We start from the raw sequence: 25,370 nt of genomic DNA, 5'->3' as shown, positions 1-25,370 counted from the left end.
TCTAGGAACACCTGGAAGATGGCTCAGGGTATACCTGGAGGGGACTGTCATCTGATGTGGGAGACTTACCTTAAAAGTGGGCAGGCCCATTCCTGGGCAGGACATTCTGTTGTGGAGAGAGCTGAGCAATAGCATTCTGTTCCCTTCTTGCCATGTGTGTGGCAGTGGCCTTAGAGGCCGGCAAGGAAAGAGTCTCAGATCCCTAGGAACTGGAGTTGCCCATGTGGAGGGCTAACAACTCTGTAACTCCAGGCCCTGGGGGACCATTATGATCTCTGGCCTCCAAGAACACGGAACATGTGGTGCCCAGATTACATGGAGGCAAAGTGACCGCACACACTTGGAAACGCTTAATGTAGACATGACTGGTCTCAAGCTCACACACATCTCTGCCTCTGTCTTTGCTCCCATGCTTTTACTTTTAAAGCAGAACTCGGTACTCAGTTGGAGGCAGCTCTGTGGTGTAGACCTCCTCCTCAGCCCTGCTAAGAACCAAGGCCTGTGCATCTGGATCCGCTGGGTGGGTTCAGACAGCAGATGCTGAATGCAGGATTTACGTTCAGAAACAGGTCGACACGGGACAGCCGAGACTCGGTCATTTATATTTATTAGTTCCTTTCCAGAATATGAATTACTGTCAATAGAAACCCCAACAAGGTGACATGCTGCGTACTGTCAATCTTAAGGGATTACCAGTCATTCCAGGAGAAAGGTTAAGGCTTGTGTCGACGACCTGGAGGGCTGTGATTTCATGTCAGGCGTCCACATCATTTTCACTACATTGATGCTGTGTTCTCAGAACTGTTCTAAGGAACTGCTCTCACAGTGCGAATGCCACAGACACAGACTTAATAGGTTATAATCTTCTCCCTACTGTGCTTTTAAGAATAAAGAGCTCCGATCAGCCGGACATGTCGGCCCACACCTGTAGGCCCAGCATTTACCAGGCTGTGAGGATCAGAGTTCAAGGCCATTCTGGGCCCTGTTTCAAGGAAAAAAAAAAAAAATTACCCCTCCCCCCAAGCATACACATTCATAGGACAAAAGGTGCATATTTCACCTTTAAGCTCAGAATGATTGTAAAGGCTGCTCCTCATCTGAAGGGGCCGTTTCCCCGCCTCGTAAGGCTGCTAGGGGCTCACCACAGAGCCGGCTCTCAGCAAGGAGAAACTCCCCAGGGCCTGCACTTTCTTCAGCCATCTTCAACGAAACATCTTCTCAACTAACACTCTCAGTAGATGGCTGTGGCCAGGGCTTTCCTGTTATTTCTGGTGTAAAAGGTGACCTGAGTGATTTGTGTGTGTGTGTGAAATACTTTGGTGACCACTGAGCATTTTAATAGCTTATGACAAAAGAATACAGAATCTTTCAAATCAGGATTGTCCCAGGAAATTTACTTAACAAAGTCACCAAAATACAGTAATACCATAGCTGAGGGCTCTCCATATACTTAATCTATGAGGAGAGGCTGACTACTATCTCTTTTATCTCTTTCAGAAGGAAGACAAGCAAGAAAGGGAAGGTCAGCCACCATGACTGAAATCCAGGCAATGGCTGAAAGCCTGGAGGTAAAGACAAGTAACTTAACTGTGTCAAAAAGTGGGGTCAAAGGCGCAGTAGTGCCACTACCACGAAGGCTGAGCCTGGAGTGGGTGCTCACGCCCATCGGGAACTCTGGTTTCTTGGTGGGTGGGTGTTGAAGGAGTCCTCTTGTTGACTATGTTAATGTGACAGTTAATAGGGGTGACACACCCACATGGCAGGCAGCAGCGGCCTGTGTGACGGCCACACACCCACATCAAGGTTTCTATTAGTTTCTGGCCCCCAAACTCCTGCTCTTCTCTTAGCGGTAGATCAGAAAGTGGTAGGCACGAATGCCTGGAAAGTTCCACTCTATATAACACTTTTGTTTAAAAAACATATATCCAGTGATTAGCAGTAAAAATGTGAAAATAAGTAAGTATTTGTAGTTAAAACTCTGTTAATTCTCCAGAGTCAAGGCCTACTGAGATTAGCAGCAGAACAAATGCAAGTCAGACCACAGCTCTGAAGCTTTCTGAGTTCCTACATCTCTGTCTGCATTACTGCACTTACAACACCGAATTTCTCATTTAATCTCTAAAGTCTGTTCATTTCTCTTTACTTATAGGGAGGAAAAGAAACCCATCATTTGCTCTGTAGCTACACAAATTTGATGACGATTTCACAAGGATTAGTGAGTAGAGGAGAGAGTTTCTGCTGCTTGTGGAGCTCAGACGTGTCCCAGGGAAACTTCAAAGCTTGGACTGCAGGGGCTTCAAGTGCTTGTGGTAAGATTCATGGACCTACAGTGAAAGCGGAGGCCATGAGTAAGGTACTTTCTTGGTAAATTAGCATTTTTTTCTTAAAACAAAACAAGACTTTTGTTTGTTTGTTTGTTTGTTTTGTTTTTTTTCTTTTTTTCGGAGCTGGGGACCGAACCCAGGGCCTTGTGCTTGCTAGGCAAGCGCTCTACCACTGAGCTAAATCCCCAACCCCTCAAGACTTTTAATTGAGAAAATAGATCACCCTTATAAAAAAACAAATTCAAATATTTTTGGGTTTTGGGTTTTTTGTGACAGGGCTTCTCTGTGTAGTTCTGGCTGTCCTGCAACTCTGTAGACCAGGCTGTCCTCAAACTCACAGAGATCCGCCTGCTTCTGCCTCCCACATCCTAGAATTAAAGGTGTGCAAAAATTAAAGCCGGGTTGGTGGTGTTGCAATGCCTTTAATCTCAGCACCCAGGAGGCAGGTTTGAGGCCAGCCTGGTCTACAGAGAGAGTTCCAGGACAGCCATGGCTACACATAGAAATCATATCTTGAAAAACTAAATAAATATATGTATTCGGTTTTACCATCTATTTATGTGTGTGTGTATATATTTGTATGTCCCTTTGGGTGTCCTTAGAAGGCAGAAAGGGTGTTAGAGCCCCTGGAGCTGGAGTTATAGAGTCTTTTGCCTAGCTCCTGACAGGGCACCCCTGCGGTTGGTGCCTAGCACCTACACAAAACTAAATGAAAGCGTCAGAAGTTCGGAAGCAGCTTTTGCTAGCCTTACCTCTGTTTTGTTCAGTGGGGATTTCTTGGCCCACTCAAACAAGTTTTCATACACATTTCCATCATAGCGGCCAAGAACAGAGCCAAGTGTCATGTCCTTAAAGTCAAAGGCATCCACCAGAGCAACAGCATTGGGGCGGATCAGGGTGAGCAGCTCCAGGATCCGAGCGTTTACTTGTGACAGCTGAGCCCCTGTGATGATGCTCCCCTAGGAAACAACAAAATGGATGGCTAACTACAGAGGAGACACGTCACACACACAGGACTGTAAAACAGACAATCGTTACATCAAACGGCAAGCACACACACTGACCTCAAGAAAGTCCCCTCCTTTCTGGCTGATCCCATAGAGAGAATACAAGAGACACAGGTTCCTCAGCACGGCTTGGACGGCTTTGTCTTGAATCTTGGGGAGTTTGTCTGAGAAGACCTTAACGACCACGTAGTGGCAGTGCGCCTAGAAGAAAGGGAGCCGGTGGGGCGTGGGGATCCTCGGAAAGGGGGGTGGGGTGCTTATGCCTCTGATACCAGCATTTGGGAGGCTGACACAGGACTGCCAGGAGCTGGGGCTCAGCGCTAGCTATCTGGTGAGTTCCAGACCAGCCTGCTCAAACGGAAGGCCTATATAGCCACCCAGTACTAGGGCAGGGCAGCAGAGCAGGGTGAGGGGAGAGGCCGCCCGCCACTCACCTCACTTGCCCGAACAAGGTCGACAGAGGTTAAGTTCCACGCTACTTCCTTGCTCTTCCTGTGACTCACGTGAGTCTGAAGGTTTTTTGCAGCGATTTCTACCAATCTGTTAAGCACGAAGGAAGAGCAGAGAGCTGAGAAAACCGTGCTTCTCACACCTCTGCCTGGCCCCAGCCAGAAGGGCCCACAGCCGGCCTCTCACCCGTGAGGGGAGCTCACCTGGCTGCACGAAGCTTGTAGGCTTCTGTCAGGCCCTCCAGGCTGTTGATGTCCACCATAGTTGGCCAGACTGCCACCTGCTGTGGCTGGATCCGCTGACTCGGCAGGTCATTCAGGTATGACACCATACCACCCACCAACTTCCCCGACCGCACCTGGTCATAGATTTTCATCAAGAACCTGGAAACCACCAGAGCACACACTTTTAGCAACTCTACTGAAAAGGCTTGGAATTCAGTACCTGCTAGGGTGACCGTGTGCTGTGCTGGCTAGATTTATGTCAGCTTGATACAGGCTAGAGCCGCCTGAGACGGGGCTCATCAGAGCGGCAGTCTTCAGCCCGGGGATCATGACCCTTTTGGGGTTGAACAACCTTTTCACAGGGGCGGCCTAAGATGACCGGAAAACACAGATATACACATTGTTTCATAACAGAAGCCAAATTATAGTTACAAGGTAGTGACGAAAATAACTTTATGCTTGGGGGTCACCACAACATGAGGAACTGTATTTAAGGGTCACAGCATTTGGAGGGTTGAGAACCACTGCTATAGAACATTTTCCTAATGGTGACTGATGTGGGAGGGCCCAGTCCATTGTGGGTGTCACCTCTGGGCTGGTGGTCCTGGGTTCTATAAGAAAGCAGGTTACAACAGAAGAAGATGTGCCTAGTCCTGGTGCAGCTTGGTATGCCAAGGTGGGTTGATACCCTTGGAAGGCCTCCCCTTCTCTGAGGAGAAAGGGAAGTGGGGGATGAGGGGAGGTAAGAGGGAAGGACTGGGAGGAGAGGCAGGAGGGGAACCTTTTATCAGGATGTCAGGTAAATAAATTAATGAAACAAAACAAAAGGAAGCAGACTGAGCAAGTCAGGAGCAGCGTCAGCTCCTGCCTCCAGGCTCCTGTCCAGCCTGAGTTCCTGTCCTGACTTCCTGTTGGTGAACAGTGAAATGGGAGTCTGAGTCAAACGCGCCCTTCTCTCCTCAAGCTGCTTTGGTCACGGTGTTTCATCACAGCCACAGAAACCCTAACCAGGAAAGAAGACGGTTCCAGGACAGTGGGCTATTGCTGTGATGGACCTGACCATGTGTTTTTGGGAGGATTATGGAAGGATTAAGGAACTTTGGGCTGAAAGGCCATTGAGGGTTGAGAGCTCAGTGAGCTCCTGTTCTGTAGGAGCCCAGACAGTGAGAATGTGGAGAGCAGTGTAGATGGCGGAGGCCTGGCTTGTGCTGTTTCCGAGGAAACAAAGACTCTGCGTTTATGGGAAAAGTCTGGTCAGCTGGAGCTTGGCTGATAAGAAAGAAACCAGAACCACTAAAATTAAACCTTTGCTTCGATGGAGATGCTGGTCAGCTGGAACTGAAGGCTCAGCTGTGACTAAGAGACCAGCATCCCTGAGGTGAAGCCTCCGGAAGTGTTCCCTCAGGGTCGGCACAGAAGCTGTGGTCCAGAGGCACCGAGGCTGTCTGTACTTTGTGCTGGAAGCTGACTTGGTAGTTAACGCTGGTTTTGAAGGCAGGAAGGGGTCATGGAGAGCAGCTGAGGTTTGGCACTGCGTGACAGGGCCGGGGTCCCGAAAAGAGCCCGGGAAAGGCTAACATTAAGGTACAACCGGGTTGCAGCAAGTGACCCCAACAGTTTGGAGAAGCCAGTGTCACGGGATGACCACCAAGAACCCCAGCGGCAGTGGAGTGGAGCCAGCCGGAGCCTGGAAGAGCGGCTGTGTGTGCTGCAGGGGCAAGAGCTGAAGTGACCCAGGCCACTTGGAGGAGCTCAGAGGAGCCCGAGGGAATCCCAGACACTGGACGTTAAACTGTGTATCTGTGGGAGTTTGGGTTTGCTGTGCTCACACTGTGACTGTGCCCTGGTTCTTCCCTCTTCAAGTAAAAGAATTTAGCTTACTTTTGATTTTATAGGAACTCACTGTTGAGAGACCTTGAATTTCTAAGAGATTTTGGGTTTTTTACAGACTAAACATTTTTAAAAACTTATTTATTTTTATTTCGTGCATTGGTGTTTTGCCTGCATGTCTGTCTGTGTGAGGCTATCAGATCTTGGAGTGACAGGCAGTTGTAAGCTGCCATGTGGGTGATGGAAATAGAACCCGGGTCCTCTCAAAGAGCAGTCAGTGCTCTCAATCGCTGAGCCAACTCACAGGCTGGAGACTAAACTTTTAAAGTGTTTGAACTGGTAAAGACCGTGGAACTTTCAAGCTGCAATTATGTTTTACATTTGTGGCATTTATTAATCTGATATCTTGGGGATGAATGAAGAAAAAAGGACAGGCTATGTCTTAAAAACCTGTTCCTCCCCCAAGTTGCTTTGGGCATAGTGTTTCATCCCAGCAACAGTGACCCTGAGACAAACCACAGGGTAAGGGAGTCAGGACGGAAGCAAAACTGTGCCTGTCTTTCATGGTGAGAAAGCGAAGTACCAGAGTCTGTGAAGAACACCCAAGGGAGGAGAGGCCAGTGACATGATTCTTACCTGGCTGTCTGTAGCATCATAACAGTGTTCTCTCCCTCGAAGGTGCAGGCTGGGGTAAAAGTGACGTAAATATTTGGAATCCCACTGCTGTGAGAATAGCCATGCCCGCCACAGGCCATTCGACATTCTTCAATGCCAGCATTGGCTGTCCAGGTAGTAAAAGCCTTCAGCCCAGCAGTGAGGGCATGAAGCTATGGGACAAGCACAGGCCATGAGAACCCTGGCTTCAAACCCCCCTTCTAATAAGAAAACACATCCTTTCCTGAGTGCGCTGCTCACTGTCAGAGTAAGCTGTGTCCAAGACAACCCAGGAGGCAGTCACCTGACCATCTGCACTAGTAATCGGTTCACACTTTTTCCTCAACTGCTTTACTTGGCCAAACAGTAATCGCTCTCCTTTCGAATTCTATTAATAAAGATTCCATCTTGACATCTGGTCAGCTCTAATGAAAAAAAGTTCCAGCCGAACACGAAACCTAAGGGTATCTCTGGAGGAATGAGGAAAGTGAGGACAGCGCGTCTGTACGTACCTCAGGCAGTTCACTCAGGTCCCCTTGGCCAATGCTCTCATTAATTCGGAGGTAGGTCTCCTTCATGTACCTTCCTACGAAGTGGAAGGCATAGGCAGTGGCCAGGAGCGGGAAGAGTTTATACTGCTGGGTTTGAAAATCCAAAATCTGTGGTTCTGGTTCGCTAATAAAGAAAAACAGTCAATGCTCACACCATCTGCCATTTGCACCGCTCCAGGTTTCAGTCCGAGTACTCTACATAGCGAGTGAGCTCCTCCTCCACAGGCCCTCCCTGGGAGAGCCCCACCGATGCTATCATCTTACAAATGGGGAGATGAGAGCCGAGGGAATCTGCCTGAGGTCACACAGCTCAAAATGGCAGTTCGTGTCTCTATATAAGGTCATAATCTTTTTTCTTTTTCCTGTTTTGTTTTTTTTTTTTTTTTTTTTTAAATAGGATCTCCCTACATAGCCCAGCTGTCCTGGAACTCACTCTGTAGACCAGGCTGGCTCAAACTCACAGAGATCTGCCTGCCTCTGCCTCCCAAATGCTGGGATTAAGGGTGTGCACCCCACCCATGGTGATGCTCTGACTCACTCTGTTGCACTGACATCGGGACAGTGCTCTAACTGCCTCAGTGTTTCCAGTGTGACTGAGACAACTACGTTTCCAAACTACCCAGAAACCCAACAGTCCTCTCACAAGGATGCTATAAAAGGCCCAGCTACCACAAGGCTCAACACACTGCATTCTAACCACAATCCTGGAGGCGACAGAAGCAGCCTGCTTGCCCCCATCCTCCCATCATGCATGCTAGGGGCTATATCCTTGGAGGGCCTGGCATGCATGAGTTCCTAGATTAACACCTAGCACCATGGGGCTGGTACCAGGATAGCTCGGTGGATAAAGTGGTTCTTCTAATCTTTCTTCTGAAGAGCGGGCGGGGTCAGAGAAAGCCTTCAGCACTGAGCTATCCTAGGCCCCTCCTCACCTTTGCTTGATTTCAGACTGGCGCCTCACAGCGCTGTATCGTATGGCGATGGTGCAAGCCTTGGACAGACTCTGAGCTGCATTTCCCACGAGGAAGGACCTCACAAAAACCATGGTCCCATACGTCAGCTTGTTACTCAAAGGCTTTACATACGTGCCGTCAGGCTTCACCTGGAGAAACAAACAGGCCTGAAGTGTCTTTCTGTGAGGCCAAGAAACCTCGTACTGATTCTCCAAGTGTTTCCTGAAACAGCAGGGACCTGGCTTCCTTAGGACCAGGCAACCCTGGCATCTGAAATACTAAATTTCACTCCCTATTCTGACCTTCTGAATCACAGACTTGGGAGCAAGGGCTTGAGGACATGGGCTTGCTATGTATCTCAGGCTGACCTTGAACTCACTTCCGGCTGCCTCTCAAGTACATACTATACTTGGCTAATAATCTGAGGTCTCGTTGGCCTTTCAGGTGATTCTAAGTTACTTAAAGACCTGAGACCACAGGTTCACCAAGTGGGTGATAATTTTCACACACACATCCCAACTGCTTCTAAGTCCTGTCAGAAGTAAAAGCCCATCACCTTCTGCAACTGGGCCAGAAGGACTGTTCTGAACCTCGCCTTAGCTGGTCTGGGATACTCGATAACAATCTACTACCAAACAACAAACCTGGGCGTATTTCATCAGCATGTTCTCTCTGGGAATACGGTAATTGTCCATCTTCAGGTAGCCGTTATCCATCTCTTCATAACCAAATTTGGGACCGATATCCCCGACAGTGATGCCTACCACAGACAACAGGAAGCTCTGTGATGCGTGCGTGCGTGCTTCTCCTCCTTGCTTCCCTCCGCCCCACTTAACGGTGCCTTACACTCCTGCAGTTCACCTATTTTCGTCATCTTGTGCGTGGGTGTTTTTCATGCATGTTTGCCCATGTACCACATGGATGCCTGAAGCCCCAGGAGGCAGAAGAGGGTGTTGGATCCCCTGGAACTAGAGTTACAGCTGGTTTCGGGCCACCACGTAAATGCTGGAACTGAACCCTGGTCCTCTGGAAGATCAGCCAGCGTTCTTGACTGCTGAGCTATTTCTCCAACCCCTTGCAGTTTAATTTTTACCTTGATATCGGATGAACAATCCTTACCTGGCAAGGGCTTGTGGGTCCCGATTTCACGGATAGGGACAACAAAGGCGTGTAACCCGTAGCACTCCCCTTGAGTGATGAGCTGAGCCAGGACTATTGCGTGATTGGAAGTCTTCCCAACTGCAAACGCAAGAAGCGGGGACAGGAAGTGTGCATCCCTGCTCAAGGCAGGGTCTCGCCTTCTGAGCTTCCCACCTCTAAGTCCCGAGCTGGGATTACACGTATGAATCGCACTCGCTTGTGCTCTTGTCCTTTGATTTTTCATTTTCATGGCTCTCTGGTGCAATGCAGGCTTTGGTTCTGGACCTGTCTTTGCCTTTTACCTCACTTCCTTTCCAGCGCACGCCTTTCTTCTCTAATAAACTGCCTCGATCACAATCTCATACGTCCTCAAAATGTTCGGCAGTAACAACAAACATTCAAAACATGTTTAAAGAAAAAAAATCCAACTTACGTCCCCCAGGCCACCACTTAATGGAAGTCACAGTAGGGCTGTTGAGAATGAACTCTTGGGTCTTGGGGTCATATGTGGCAGTGGTTTCCAAGCCTCGAAGATGAGTCCCTAAGGAAAGACATCACATGGCCTCAGTACAGCACAGAGGAGAAAGACCAAAAAAACAGAGCAGCCGGGCCTCAGGAGGCTGAAGACCAGCAATGAGTTGGTGACAAGCTGTGAGTGACGGGCACAGCAGTTACTGTCCTGTCACACAGTGACCCCTAGGCCACAACAGCAGTGTCCTGGGTGTCGCTTGTGAGTGTGGCTCAGTGGACGTGCCATATTTATTGAGACTAATCAAAAGAAAACGTAGAGGCAACTACTCCTCTGTGTGACAGAGGTGGCCGCTTCCCTTAAACCCAGTTCTTGTACTTTTTTTAAAATTACATTTCCACTGGGCAGTGGTGGCACACTCCTTTAATTCCAGCACTTGGGAGGCAGAGGCAGGAGGATCTCTTTGAGTTCGAGGCCAGCTGGTCTTCAAAGTAAGTTCCAGGACAGCCAGGGCTACACACAGAAACCCTGTCTCAAAAACAGAAACAAAAACTACATTTCCTCTGTGTACATTTGTGCCACATGTGCACACGAGCCACAGCCATGTGTGGGAGTCAGCTTTCGCCTGCCGTGTGGGTCTGGGAAGGGTGCATCAGGCTTGGCAGCAAATGCCTTTACCACAGAGCCACCCTGCCAGCCTGGGTCCTGTTCCTATGTTTAAACACGACAACACTGCCTCTAGTGAACTGTGGGGAAGGCAGACAGATGCAAACGAACAGCAGACAGACAGCAATCACCACAAGAGAATCACCACCTCAGCCCCACCGAGGCAGGCCTGTAGAAAGTAGACTAAACACACTGTACCATGACCCATCTCTGTCTGCGCATAAGTGCCCGTGATCTCCAAATTCCAGGCCGGCATGAAGAAGCGCTCCTGCTGCTCTGCGGTGGCCTGGTGAAGCAAGGTGGGCAGGAACATGCCCAAGTGAAGGTCCAAAGGCTCAGGATGCCCTCGGTGCACAGAGCTTCGAAGAAATACCAAGGACGGGCATTTGAGGGAGGTAGCATCAGGTGTGTAAGAATCAGAGACGTGAACGGATAGAGCGGGGAAGGAGAAAAAACAAACTGTGAGTACGAATTGATCAGGTGCACTTCATCACGATGTGAGCACTGTCCTTTTCTGTGTTATGATTCTCAACAATGTTCGTCTTTCTTAGGTTGGCAGAGCCTAAATCATGTACAAGGTAAGACTCTGGCCTGGCAGTTAAATGAAAGCAAATGAAAATTTTGAAAAGGAGATTTGACCGGGCACAAAGGTGCCCTTTGGTGCCGGCGGACAGAAACAGAACACGGCAGTTCTCTGGGTGATAAAATGAACCCCGGCTAAGGTTTTCCTGGATGCAATCAGGGAAGTGTCTAGACTGGGGTGCTGTTTATTCAGGAAATATCTAGGACAGACCCACAGTCTAATTCATTCAAGTTCACCAGATCAAATATTCAACCAGGATCTACTGTGCAAATTAACACAAAAACTGACAGTGCTCTTTATCCCAATAACGGCAGCAATTAAAGACATGCAGCTCCCAGGGACAACCATTACAGCCGGTGAGCACGGACCTGCGCCTGACGGGCTGTGGTACACTGTTATGCTATTAGACGTGAGCCTGGAGCACAGACCTTTCATCCTCAGCCTGCTCCATCTAAGCCGGGCTGGAGACAAGCAGCACTCACCTGGACCTCTCCAGGGCAAGCGCCTCCAGCTAACCGCTCCCAAGAGATGCAGTGCTTCTCCCCCACTTCACAGGGAATAAAGGAAAGTAGACAGCCACATGCCACATGGGCATCAAAACGATGGTGGCAGACCAGGACAAGGGTTTGTAACCGAGTCCTGTCTCTGGTTGGCGAGCTTAACCTTCAAGCCCAACATGGGTTGAGAACATCCAAAATCCGCATGTTTCTTAGAAACATGGAAACTGGAAATCCCAAAAGACTGGCTACAGGCAGCGTGGGTGAAAGGTCTGTGGGGACTCTTGTGACACATTAGCGACTCCCTAGGAATCTGTAGTCACTGAAACCAATCAGTGGAGCTGCTTGTGATGGTGCACATCTGTAATCCCAGCACACAGGAGGCAGAGGCAGAAGAATTCAAGTTCAGGGCTGGCTTGGGCCACGCAGAGGAATCCTACCTTTAAAAGCCAAACCAAACCAACCAAACTGAACACCTTTTTCTTTTCTTTTCTTTTTTTAATATATAGTTTGTTTTTATTTTATGTTCACTGGTGCTTTATCTGTATGTGTGTCTGTGTGAAGGTGTCAGAGACCTTGGAACTGGAATAACAGTCAGGGATGTGAGCTGCTTTGTGGGTGCTGGGAATTGGACCCAGGTCCTCTGGAAGAACAGCCAGCGCTCTTAACCCCTGAGCTATCTCTCCAACTCCAAGATGCCTTTTCCATTCATGAACTCTCCAAGCTTTTAGAATGCCAATGCTGGGAATGGCAGTATCGCACAGTGGTAAAACAATTTGCCTTGGGTTTGTTCTATCACAAACAGACAAAAGCCAAACCACTGTTCAGTCCCCACACCCCAACCTAGAACTCATCTAGAAGTTAAATAGGGATGAGGAGGGGACCAGGCGGGGTGACACTCTGGGGAGCTCACGCTCAGTGGGCTCAGACTCTCCTTTACCATTCCCTTCCCAAAAGGAAAAGAAACCCTGACCTAGATGGGGAGCCTGGAGGCTGGGAGCACCCTGTTTTCAGCTTTCGGGAGAGCTGTTCAGTGTTGCTAACAATCCGAGACTGGTGGTGAACGGGGAGTCAGACGGAGGGTTTGTATCTGTGTGGGGTACTACAGAAGGAATGACACAGTGTTGTCAAATACACTGAAGGCAGGAAAGCACTCCGACCAGACACTGTAGCTAATGTAAGTATTAGTTGTGGTGGATAACATTTAGGAATGTACAGAGAGTGTGCTAGCTTCTCTACTGAAGTTGGTTACGCATGGGGGTGACACATACTCCTGTGAGGTAATTTGTCATACGCTATGAAGCACTAGCACTACGTTTGGCAAAGTGTTAAAGTCAGTTCTTTCAGAGCTGTTATGTGGAAAGGTCTCTTCAGTCTCTCCTTCCATAGGCTACAGAGCTGGACAGGCTGGCAGCCAATAGCAGGGAAAATGCTCTGGCCGGGAGCAGAGTTGAGCCTTTAGCACAGTGCTTGCCTAACCTGCACAAAGCCAAGCTCCATCAAAGAAAAACCAGGCCTGGTGACTCAGGCCTACAATCCTGACAGGCAGGAACCCCCACAAGTCTGAGCCTAGGCTGGTCTACAGAGTGACTTTCATAAGCCCTGTCGCCCACATACACCCTCCTGGCAAAGATCTGACTAACAGGAAAAAGTTAGCTAGTTTCTGCCTGAGGAGCAGGAAGAATTAAATAAAAAGCTTTGCTTTGCTAGAACTTAACTCAAATCCCTGCAGTGTTGTTTTGCAACCTGACAAACTGAGATCAGAACTCAAAGTCAGTGGCTGGTGCTGGCACCCTAGGTGGGCAAATGCTGTGTGAGGGAGGAGGAGGGGAAGGTTGTCTGGGTTATACCTTTGTGAGGTACTGTAGGGCTCTCCTGCCATCCCCACCCTACTCCACCCTCCCACCCTCTCGATGCAGAGGCAGAGGTGAGAACTGAGGAGAATTCCAGGTCAGCCAGCTCTACAAAAGCAAAGGAGGCACTGGGGAGATGGGAAGGGCGCCTGTTGCTTTGCCAAAAGACCTGAGTTCAGGTCTCAGTACCCACGGAGAACTCACCCAGGACTCACAACTTAACTCCAGCTCCAGGAGATCTGCTATGCTTTTCTGACTTCTGAGGGTACCAACACACTTGTGGGAATCACACACATGTGTCACACACACACACACACACACACACACACACACACACACACACACGAATAAAAATAAATCTGGGTATTTTGTTTATTTTTGAGACAGGTCTTATTGTGTAGCCCTGATCAGCCTGGAACTTTCTGTATAGCCACGCTGGCTTCCACCTCGCAGAGATCTGCCCGCCTCAGAAAAAAGAAAAGAAAAAGCTCTTTCCTTCAGTGAAGTAATTCATTTCTGATAATAGACAAAAGGCATAACCCCAAATACTATATATGTTTGTGAGCACATGTTTATGTATATATAATTTTTTTCTTACTCCTCTACAGTACTGGGAGTTGAACTGAGGGCCTCCTGTGTGCTAGGTAAGCGTTGCTCTTATAAAGGAATTAGATTACTGCAGCAAGGAGGGACTATGGATTCCAATCAGTGGTAGAGTGCTTGTCTAACAAGCATAAAGACCGGGTTCCATCCCACACCAAAGGAAAAAGACAGACAGACTGACAGAATAAAGCTGAGAAAACTATGCTAACCCAAACCCAAGACACAAGTCTTATGGGAACCTACAGGGTCCAGTTAGCTTGGCAGAACCCAGACTAGGACAGGGGACAGCAGTGAAGCCTCGATGCAGGAGGATTAAAGACTCATGAGATCAACTTTGCTAATCTTTCAAGTTTGACAGAAGAAAGGCCCCTTCTTCAGAGAGGCACCTGTCAGGGCTGTAGACTTAGGGGACAGCAGCTGTAATACAGAAGCTTCGCCTTCCTAGACCAAAGCAGTGATGGGAAATAAGGCAAAAGTCCCTATCCTGCTTGTGACCTGAAGAAACGTATGGCTGACTCCCCAGTGGCCCTTCAACACTAGAGCCCGCAGAGCATCCTCCTCAGCCCAGCCCTCTCTGTGCTTGAGGCCCACAGACCCAGGAACAGGTCTGTCAAGATTTCCTGGTTCGTCTGAAGGGACAGGAAGGCACAAAAGGGAAAAGACAAAGCTGACAGGGATGTGCCTTTTCCTTGATGGGAAAGGACTCTGTTTTAAACTGTTCTTTATCTGGTACTACTGTCATATGCAAATTAGCCAACAGACTTGACCTCTTAACCTGAAGGACAGAAAAGAAGACCAAAAATGAACAAAACACCAAGAAGCAAGGCTTAATCCTCCACCACTGCAGCCTGACAGCGCTCTACAGAGATACAACTGACTGACTCCAATACAAGGAAATATCCCAGGCAGGCAAACTTGTCCAGGGAAGAAGCATGAGCTCACTTTCTGATCTCATCTAAGAGTTCAAGTCTTCAGTCTGTCTTCTCTCTAAACTTAAAGCAGAAACATTAGGCCGACGAGAAGACCAAAAAGACATATTACCTTCCTCACGCCTAAGGCCTCCTATGAAGGATGCAGGTCAGCACACCCAGAAAGGAAGACACAGTATCTGAATAAAGCCTTGGGTCCCCTGGAGAGTGAGTATAATGCAGATTTGTTCAGCATCTCACACACACACACTCTGTATGGTTCTCTTGAGAGGGTTTAACTTCGAAATCCAGGTTCACTTCAAACTTGCTATCTTCCTGCTTCAGTCTCCCAAGTGCTGGGCTGTAAGACTGCTCTACCAGATCCAACTCCATTCTCTTCACAGTCACAGCGGTGAAGGATGAGGCAGGCCATCTCAAATCTAAAACACTCACACCTGTTGGGCACATGGTGCAAGCTTACCGTCGCAGCACACCGGAGGCCAAGGGCAATCCAGGCTAACAAGGCCAACTTGTCTTAAAAAAAAAAAAAAACCAAAGCAAACAACAAATGCTAAAACTGCACACTTACCAGGGGTTCTGTCTGTGAAAACAATCCTACTCCACTCGAGACTACCACTTGCTGCACAGCCCCAAGCATTTAGGGAGGAGCTAACCAAAGCTACCCGAAGTAAGGATCCAGACATTCACAGAGGAACTGTGACAAACAGCCAGAGGACACCACAGGATTTGGGTTACAAGCTTTGGAGCAGCTAGCAGGAAACCGGTTCCCTGCCTTCACCTCGCCATTACAGCTGTGCTTCTGATGTCACCTCCAGACACTGGTGAGGCTTCAACGTTCAGAGGAAACGCCAACAGAGTCCTTCACAATTACAGAGACCAGCATAGCTGGGAGCTCTGAGATCCTTAAACGCCATCTCTCCAAGCTGCCCAACAGCTGTTAACAGTAGGTATCTGTGACGAGGACAAGCTTTAAGGAGTGACGCTGAAGATGCTCCTTAGAGCCCTGGATCTATTTTATGAGGAAATAGACTCAGAAAGAGAAATTGGGTTTTGATGCAACAATTTAAAAAATAAAATCCCAAACACATAGCAACAGGAGAGGAAGAAAAAAAATGCAATGGCAGGAGTCACTTTTCTTGAACTCGTTAAGTGGTCACCCCCGGACCCTCAGATGTGGACTAACCGTGGCCCATCTCCGTCTGGGCGTAGGTGCCAATTATCTGGAGTTCTTGGGACGGGTGCATCCATTTCTCCTGCTGAGCAGTGGTGCCCTGATTCAGCAAGGTAGGAATAAACATGGAGTAATTGAGGCCAACAGGTTCCACAAAATTGGCCAAATATAGTCTACAGGAAAGAAAAGAAAAGCGTCTCAGCCTCGTGCTACAGACGGTGTCCACCTCACATCCCCTTGTTATCATTCATTAGGATTAGCATGTGTGCGTGTGCGTGAGACACGGGGAAGAAGGCCTGCGTCCACAGCACACATGTGGAGGGCAGAGGACCACTGTGTACAACAGTTCTCTTTCCGCCTTTACTTTCCAGAAGTCAAAGTCTGTTTGTCAAGCTTTCTGTTAAGCGCCTTGGCCCCTAACCTCACATTCCTGACAGACAAATCCTGCCCCTCAGGATGAAGGAGGGAAAACTGAAGATCTCTTCTATTAAATGAAATGGAAAAGGTGCGACTTTACAAGGCAACGGCAAGGCCTCCTGCAGCATCTCTCCTCCCTCCCATCACCTCAGGGCCAGATTTCTTTTGTTTCTTCCCTGGGGCTGGGGATGGACCAAGCACATCAAGCAGGCTCAGTCTAGTTCCATCCCTGACACAACCGAAGACTCTGGTTTCATTTTTTTCTTCAAAAGGAAGTCTTGGGGCTGGAGAGATGGCTCAGAGGGTAAGAGCACTGGCTGCTCTTCCAGAGGCCCTAAGTTCAATTCCCAGCAACCGTCTGTGATAGGATCCGATGCCCTCTTCTGGTGTGTCTGAAGGCAGCGACAGTGGACTCACATACATGACAAATAGATTTTAAAAAAAGAAGTCTTGTATGAATTCTACACTTATCTATAACAATGGACTTCATTGTTCCTCTGCTGACTGGCTTGCTGATCTGAGTCAATGTGAGTAACTTTTGTGTTACTTTCAGGTTTAACTCGATTTGAAGTTAAGGAACTCCACAAAACATTCTTTATACAACTGTTAAAAATCAACGAGAATAATCTATTTAAAGAAAACATTTTTTTTTTCTGAGACAGGGTCACACTACCTAGCCCTGGCTGACATAGAATGTATCATCTGGCTTGTTGTACCCTTACCCTCCTGGGAGTCCTCATGCACTGCCCAAGTGCTGGGATTACACACACTCCCCACTGGGCCTGATTGAGGAGTAGAACAGGCCCTGCCCTGAGGAATAAGTCCGTATTTCAGGGCAGGATCACATATCCTTAGAGGTCTCCAGGGTATCTAATGTGAGAATTAAAATCAGCCCCAGGGGCCAGCGAACACTTCAGGTTAAGGAAACTGCTCATGATGCTGAGATCTGGTCCTCACTGCTTTTTCAGAAAACAGAACCCATGAAAGGCACAGATTAAGCACATCAGTCGTGAATTTCCTACAGGTTCCCTAAGGGGCTGTCTTACATTTTGTCCCACTGTACACTGAAAGAACTTGAAGAACAAATGATGTGTCACCTAAGTGACTTTGAAGCCTTCTCACCCCTGGGCTTCACAAGGCCCAGAGCATGACTGACCACCACGGTAGGAAGGGAAGACTGTCACTCCACAGAGCCAGCCCATCACCGTAAAGCAGGAGCAGCAGCAAACACACAACTGCCTACTGCTCCATTTCAGAAATAAACACCACTCAAAGCAGCCCTGGACTCTCCCGCTTTCCATCGACCACAGCCACTCCGAGACGAGACGCTGAGACTCAACACAATCAGCTCATGTAGCTAGAGAGGCTACTGGAGGGAGTGATTTCTGCGGTCCTGGGGAACGTTAATAGATGCTGCTCAGTGGGACCACATGCTCCGCCGGCAACCGTCTCAGCTGTGTGGTTAGGGCAGAAAGGTCACTTTTCAGCTGAGGCAGGCTGCTTTTCCTGGCTTTGTCTAGCAGAAGACCCTCTGTTCACTGTCCAGCAAAACAAATAACTCACTTTTCGGGTTTGCTGGAAACAAACGCCCAAAGCCCATGAGATAATTGACTAGCCAGCATAAGTGGCTCACACAGGTGAGCCAGGCGATGACACTGCCTTTAATCCCAGCACTCGGGAGGCAGAGGCTGGCCTACAGAGAGTTCCAGGTCAGCCAGGGCTACACAGAGAAATCCTGTCTTAGAAAACAAAACAGTACACAGATGATGATAATAAAAAGCTCCAAATAATGACGTGCCTTTTGTCTCTGATTTCTATAACACTGTATTCATCGACTGTTGTTTTAAACTGTGTGGAAGCTGGCGTGGAATGTGCTTATAACCGCAGGAAGACAGCAGGGGGCTGAGGCAGGAGGATCTTGAGTTTAAACACAGTCTGGCTACAAAGCAAAAACCAGACAGGAAATTGGAGGAGAGAGAAGTATAAAGAGGAAGCTAAGCACCAATGCCCTGGTGAGAGGGACAGACGGACGCTTACATCACCTCCTGGGTAAGACTAGCACAGTGTCCTAAGGCGTCTGAGTCTCACCAAACCCACCGCGTAGTCACACACACTCTCCCCATTCCCTCGTGGATGGATGGGTGGGTGGTTGGATGGATGGAAAGAGAAAACCCACGAAGTTCTGAGAAATCTGAGGAGCCAAGAGTGGTGAATATCTAACGAACCCACATTTCCACGAGGGAACTGAGAAGGCGGAGCATTCGGTAAAATACTGTGAAAAACTAGAACATAATCATAAGGATATTAACCCAAAGCTCCTGGGCAAAATGAGAGGAGCTGGGCAGGGGGTCGTCGTCTCAGAGCCCAGAACAGAAGGCAGGGGCAGGCAGACACTTGAAGAGCTCAAAGGCAGCCTACTCTACACAGTGAGCTCCAGGCTGGTGAGGCCCTGACTGGAGGAGGAGGAGGAGGAGGAGGAGGAGGAGACAAACAGGACACAGATGCTATTGTTTTTCTTTTTTTTTTTTATTAAAATTTTGTTGTCTCCCCCTTCCCTAAACCACTTGAAATTTAGCTGAAGAGAGAACTGTAGCTAGAAATGGTGGTGTACGCCTGAGGATCCAAGCATCTAGAGCTGGGCTGGGGGTGACAGATGGGAGGAAGTGAATGCTTAAGCTACACAGGGAGATGCTGGGTACACTGGGCGAGGGTGTGTCTCTGACCAGTAGAGAGCTAAGTGCTGGCAGGGCCTCGGTATTGTTATTTCTATGGCCTGTTAGTGGCCTCACGTTTCGTAAAGATTAATTCTTCCTCACCAGGCTGAGGCAATCTAGAACTGTATCTGATTGGCTGTAATAAAGAGCTGACGGCCAATGGCTGGGCAGGGAGTGGGGGGAGAGGCGGGATCCTGGGAGAGGAGACACAAAATGGAGAGAGGGAACAGGACAGACCTGGGCAGAGGAACACAGAGGTACAGAACTAACCACGCCACTGACGGTCATGGCCAAGACAGTAGGGTTGAGTTTACGGTAGCTGGGAGACTGCCCTAGCTGAAGGTCTAAGCTTTCAACTGTACCAAAGGTCCCCATATCTTATTTACACCCCTGGTGGTTCCAAGAAAGTCCTGCTATAGCAAGACCCTATCCCCATCAAAGAAAAGAAAACAGAGCAGAGAATAAAATCTGAGACTTTATATTTTAATAATGCTTAATCCCTCCCGGGGATGCTTGTCAAGAAATCGGATTTAATTAATTAACATAGGGACTGGGGATAGACTACAGGACCTCAAAAATGCTAAGAGCTCTATGGACTGACGTGTATTTTTACCAGCCTCAGCGACTCAGTTTAAAAGCCAAGGGGTCTACAAACAACCCAGCCGACCCTTGTTGGAACGTGAGAGCAAGCAGAACAGTCAAATGCACTGAAGGAGCCGAGCAGGAGGTTTTCGGAAGCTCAGGGACAACAGCAGCTACTGTTAGGACCCTGGGGCTGTAAGTCTGGTGAAGGGGACTCTCAGCAGCTAAAAGCACTGGCTGCTCTTCCAGAAGACTTAGCTTCCGTTCCTAGTTCACAGCCATTTGTAACTCCAGTTCCATGGGATCCCACACTGCTTTTGATCCCCTCTGGCACCAGGCAAGAAAGCAGTATATAAACAAATGCGAAACATCCATTCGAGTCAAATATTTAAAACATCAATTTTGCAAAAACAACAAACGCATTTAAAAAAAGAAAAAGGGGGTTGGGGATTTAGCTCAGTGGTAGAGCACTTGCCTAGCAAGCGCAAGGCCCTGGGTTCGGTCCTCAGCTCCGAAAAAATAAAAAGAAAAAGAAAGAAAGGAAGAAAGGAAGAAAGAAAAGACAAACCCCAAATAAGACAATAGGGACCCTGACTTAAAAGGAAATAGTAGAGGCTGGAAAGATGGCTTAGTGGTTTAGAACACTCGATGTTTTTGCAGAGGGCCTGGGTTCAAGTCCCAGCACCCACAGGGGATCTGACACCCTCACACAGACATACATGCAGGCAAAATATCAATGTACACAGAATATAGATTTTAAAAAGAAGAAGAAGGAAGAACAAAAAGAAGAGGAGGAAGAGGAGGAGGAAGAAGAGGAAGAGGAGGAGGAGGAAGAGGAGGAAGAGGAGGAGAAAGAAGAGGAAGGGGAGGAGGAAGAAGAGGAAGGGGAAGAGGAGGAAGAAGAAGAGGAGGAAGAGGAGGAGGAAGTAGAAGAGGAGGAAGAGGTGGAGAATGAGGAGGAGGAGGAGGAAATAGTAGCTGGGTGTGGTAGTGCACACCTTCAATCCTAGCACGCAGGAGGCAGAAGCAGGCAGCTCTCTGAGTTTGTGGCTAGCCTGGTCTACATGGTCAGGGCTACACAGAAAAACCCTGTCTCGGGCTGGAGAGATGGCTCAGTGGTTAAGAGCACCGACTGCTCTTCCAGAGGTCCTGAGTTCAAATCCCAGCAACCACATGGTGGCTCACAACCATCTGTAATGAGATCCGATGCCCTCGATGCCCTCCTCTGGTGTGTCTGAAGACAGAGACAGTGTACTCATATACATTAAATAAATTAAAAAAAAAAAAAAAAAAAAAAAAAAAAAAAAAAAAAAAAAAAACCCTGTCTCAAAAAAAACAAAAACAAACAGATGGGAGGGTTGGGGTGGTAATAAACACACAACAGAACAGTAAATGCCCTAAATTCCTGGAAATCCCCCTGCCTCATCAATCCTAGCACTCGGCCCTCATTGAGCATGCCCATTGTATTTTACAATTAGTGGTGGGGGTTTTGTTTTTTGGTTTCCTAAATTTTTATACTAAGTGAAAAGTAAGCCATCTACAGCAAGTGACAGGACACTGGGCAAGGAGAGATGGCTTGGCGGCGAACATCTACTGTTCTGGCGAGGACCCAAGTTTAACTCCCAGCACCCTCATCGGGAGCTTGTAACTCCAGTTCCAAGAAAGGCTACTAACCCCGGCCACGTGCACACGTACAGGCATACACACATGCACACATGCAAGCATACATGCACATACATGCACACACATACATGCACACACACATACAGGCAGGCATACACACATGCACACATACAGGCATACACACATGCACAGTAAATAATGATGAGAAGAAAAAAGAGGTTGGGCGAGAAAGAATGAGAAGTTTTTCTGGGCAGCACATGAAGTTCTGATGCCGAGTTACATTCAGAGTTCAAGAACCAGAAGGGCCTCCATGCTCACAGACAGCCTTGACAGCAGTCACTCCGGAGACTAACTTCCAGTCTCCTCCTCCAACTTAAACAGACCTCCCAGTCACATCCCAGGAACACTTCCCGTTTCAAAGGGCACTGAAACTTATCGCTGGCATTTCCTGAGAAAACAAGGTGAGGTCCACAGGAAGGACTTTGCTCTAGGCCTCTGTGACCTCACTTGAGTCTGGTTGCTTGTCGTGCAGTAACGAGGGTTACGAAATACGCTGTGTCATCCACTCTACCAAACAAAACAGCACTGCTCCACAATGTACCGAGAAGGTACGAAACCTTACGATTTTTGTTTGCGAACCCGCCTCAGTCCACTTTGTAACGCCTTCCTAGGGTTTACTCAAATCCCACATATTACAAGCTTTAGAAGCAGAAATAAGTATTTGGAAGTTGCTGAGTCTCCTGACTGCCGAAACGAACCGTGAGAAGTTGTCAATGTAGCTCGAGCCGTCCTCAAACTGGATATACGCGAGGACGACTCTGACCTGCCTCCAGCTCCCGTGTGCTTGGATGACAGGCACAGGTTAACACTCGTTAAACTAGTATTTCTGATTAGTAAGATTAAGTGCCATTCTGAGGAAGGTCTAAGGAACAGAGCCAACCATTTCACTGGCACGGCGCTGAGTAAATTAAGTCGCCGGCAGACTCTGAATTACATCCATAGCTCAAAGGAACGAGATACGACCATTGCCACAGAAGGACGGGATTTGCAATATTTATATTAGCTCTTGAGAACATACTCTTAATAACGTTTAATCTTTTTAAGCCAGGCAGGCTGGCTCACATCTATAACGCCGGCAGTTAAGAGGCCGAGGCAGAAAGAACATGTGGAGTTGGAGTCCAGCTTGGACTACATAATAGCCTATCTCAAAACCAAAGCAAAACTCCAAAAGAAAACAAAAACAACATGTGTTGTTGTTGCTAAGGAGTTGCATTTTTTTTTTTTTTTTGTTCTTTTTGCGGAGCTGGGGACCGAACCCAGGGCCTTGCGCTTCCTAGGAAAGCGCTCTACCACTGAGCTAAATCCCCAACCCCAGGAGTTGCAGATTTAATCTGGGATCTGGATCGTGCTAGGCAAAAGTGAGTGTACTTCTGGCAAATCTTTCATTTTATCTATTTATTTTTTTTATGATTGATTGATTGATAAGAACACTGTAGCTGTCCTCAGACGCACCAGAAGAGGGCATCAGGTCTCATTACCGATGGTTGGGAAACACCATGTGGGTTCTGGAAATTGAACTCAGGACCTCTGGAAGAGCAGCCAGTGCTCTTAACAGCTGACTGACCCCCTTTACTATTTATTTATTTGTTTGTTTATTTATGCTGGGGACTGAACCTAGGTAATTGTGCATGCTAGGCAAGGGCTCTACTGCTGAGGTATTTCTCTAGCCTCCCAATTCTATCTTTATTAATGAAAACACTGAGGAGTTCCCTTACTACATTAAAAACCCCAAAGAGGTGCTCAGAAATAAAGGAGAACCAGCAGAGACATTGCAGGCAAAAAGCCCCTTGTGCTAGAATGACCATTAAAGCTAAGGGTCGGGGAGGATCTTTTTTTTTTTTTTTTTTTTCGGAGCTGGGGACCGAACCCAGGGCCTTGTGCTTCCTAGGCAAGCGCTCTACCACTGAGCTAAATCCCCCACCCCGGGGAGGATCTTTATATGTCATTTTTAAAGGCTTTTTTTAGTGATTTATTTATTCTATGTTGTCTTGCCTGCATGTGTGTCTATGTGGGGGTGTCAGATCCCCTGGAGTTACAGAGTTCTGAGCTGCCGTGTGGGTACTGGGAATTGAACCTGGGTCCCCCGGAAGATCAGACAGTATTCTTAACCACTGAGCCATGTCTCCAGCCCCCTTATATCTAACTGAGAAGCAGAGTGCAACAGAGTGTCTGAGAAAAAGCTGCTCTCCTCAGCACCAGGACTAAGTCGGGTTTTCCTTCTGGACAGGACAAGCATGAGGAGTCACTGTCATTACATCACACCCGACAATGCTAGGTTCTTAGAATGTGGTTCTGAGAAGATCAGGTTCATTCTGAGGCCTGCCGGGCTCTCCACGGACTCTCACGTCTCCCGTGTTACTCTATAGTCAAAATTCCCACTACCTTAAAACAGAACCCACGAGTGTTCCAAAACACCTAAACGTCTGGTCGTGCAACTACAGCTCCTCAGAAAATCACTGGGTCTCTTTCCCCTTCCCCTCACTTTAGTGTTCAGTTCTGGGAATCAAACCCAGAGCCTTGGGACACTAGGCAACCTGTGTCCCACTGAGTCACACCCCTGGCTGGTATCAGGAAGCTTTCTTCCGATGTGCAGATTCACCTTGCACTTAAATAACTTTCATTGGGATGTTTGGAACAAAAGGCTTTTTTATCATTTGCTCGTCTCTGCCATAGTGTTTGCTCTGCCCCTGGTCCGCTCTCTCCCACAGCTTCCCTGTGGAACCCTGGCTGTCCTGCAGACGGGAACAGACGGGATAGACAGGAACTGATCTCTCAAAATCAGAGACCAGCCTGCCCCTGCCTCCTCCGGAGTGCTGGGATTAAAGGCATGGGTCACCACAGCCCAGTTCAAAAGAATTTTTTTTTTTTTGTTCTTTTTTTTTTTTTCGGAGCTGGGGACCGAACCCAGGGCCTTGCGCTTCCTAGGTAAGCGCTCTACCACTGAGCTAAATCCCCAGCCCCTCAAAAGAATTTTTTAAGTTAAACCTAAAGTTTAATTCTATGGTGTGTGGAGTACAACAGCCATCTCTAGCGAATGTCAGAGGACAATCTGAGGGAGGTGACTCTTCTTTCTACTGTGTGGGTCCTGGGAATTGAAATCATGACTAGGTTGGGTAGCCACCGTAACCAGTCCTTCAATTTTTTTGAAAATAAAAAAGAAATTTGGGGCACAACCGTTCATTATTCACATTTTACAAACATGCCATGCCACACTATCCCACCAAAAGACCTAGAGGCAAAAGTAATATTACTTTTCACACATAAAACTGAGTCATGAAATGTTTGATTTAAGCCTTTAAACGCCATGCAAGATAAAGACCTCCCCACACTGCAGCTGTAGTTTGGAAATACACCAATGTGCTAAGGTACACCTACTTTTTTTTTTTTTTTTTCTTTTTTTCCGGGGCTGGGGAGGTACACCTACTTTTTAAACCACATGATTTCTTCAGGGTCCGAGATGCCATATTCCCTCATCTTCTTCACCATGGTGGCACTCTTCTTAACAGCCACCTCATAACGCTGGCTTCGAGTGAGGAAGTTATAGTCCTCATGCTGGAAGTCTGGGTCGTTCAGAATCAAGTTCTCTGCAAGAGAGTTAAATGACATCAAGAGAAACAGGCTTTCACCCTCATAGAATCCCAGCAGATTACAACGGAGGACGATCCCCTTCCAGTCCTGCCACTGAACGTCCATTGTAGTTGGGGTTCCGGCTTCCCCTAAACTCCAGAGGCCCCAAATCCTCATTCACGGGGTGGGGGGTCCTTTCCTCTCGTTCGGTAGGAGAGGGGCCTGGCCCTCCACCGATTCTCCTCTCACCAATTTCTCGACGGCGCCGGGTATTCTCCGGACTGCCATCCAAGATGTGCGTGATCAACTCCGGATTGAAGGTGGCGGAGGCCCGCTCCTTGCGCAGGTCGGGGTTCATGACGGAGGTCAGTGTTGGTGTTGGCAGAGGAGGTGGCGACAGAAGTGACAGACACCAAAGCAACGACCGGTGTCCGCAGCCCAGGCGCCGACAGGGCCCTAAGAGCGGAGCTAGACAGTCCTCGGCCCCGCCCACTCTGGCCGGC

The 25,370-nt window shown here is 48.2% G+C and overlaps 1 protein-coding gene across 2 annotated transcripts; it reads right to left on the bottom strand.

Annotated features, from left to right (window-relative positions):
* Nucleotides 1-590: 590 nt before the first annotated feature.
* Nucleotides 591-25,367, bottom strand: Acox1 (acyl-CoA oxidase 1). 2 transcript variants are annotated; one of them, XM_032911700.1, is made up of 14 exons: nt 25,117-25,367; nt 24,725-24,884; nt 15,917-16,077; nt 9,567-9,674; nt 9,113-9,232; nt 8,638-8,753; nt 7,973-8,142; nt 7,002-7,164; nt 6,472-6,662; nt 3,985-4,164; nt 3,766-3,871; nt 3,389-3,532; nt 3,077-3,283; nt 591-2,324 (listed from the first exon to the last, which is right to left on the bottom strand). In XM_032911700.1, exons 1-14 carry the CDS (start codon nt 25,223-25,225, stop codon nt 2,274-2,276), a joined length of 1,986 nt encoding a protein of 661 aa, XP_032767591.1. In that variant the 5' UTR covers nt 25,226-25,367; the 3' UTR covers nt 591-2,273. The 2 variants fall into 2 exon arrangements, with proteins under 2 accessions (XP_032767591.1, XP_032767592.1); XM_032911701.1 differs by lacking the exon at nt 15,917-16,077 and adding an exon at nt 10,467-10,627.
* Nucleotides 25,368-25,370: the final 3 nt, after the last annotated feature.

This window comes from Rattus rattus, chromosome 9 (assembly GCF_011064425.1).
Source record: "Rattus rattus isolate New Zealand chromosome 9, Rrattus_CSIRO_v1, whole genome shotgun sequence".
NCBI classification, from domain to species: Eukaryota; Metazoa; Chordata; class Mammalia; order Rodentia; family Muridae; genus Rattus; species Rattus rattus.
The sequence above is the reverse complement of the archived record's forward strand: the minus strand, read 5'-3'. Positions and strand labels throughout refer to the sequence as shown.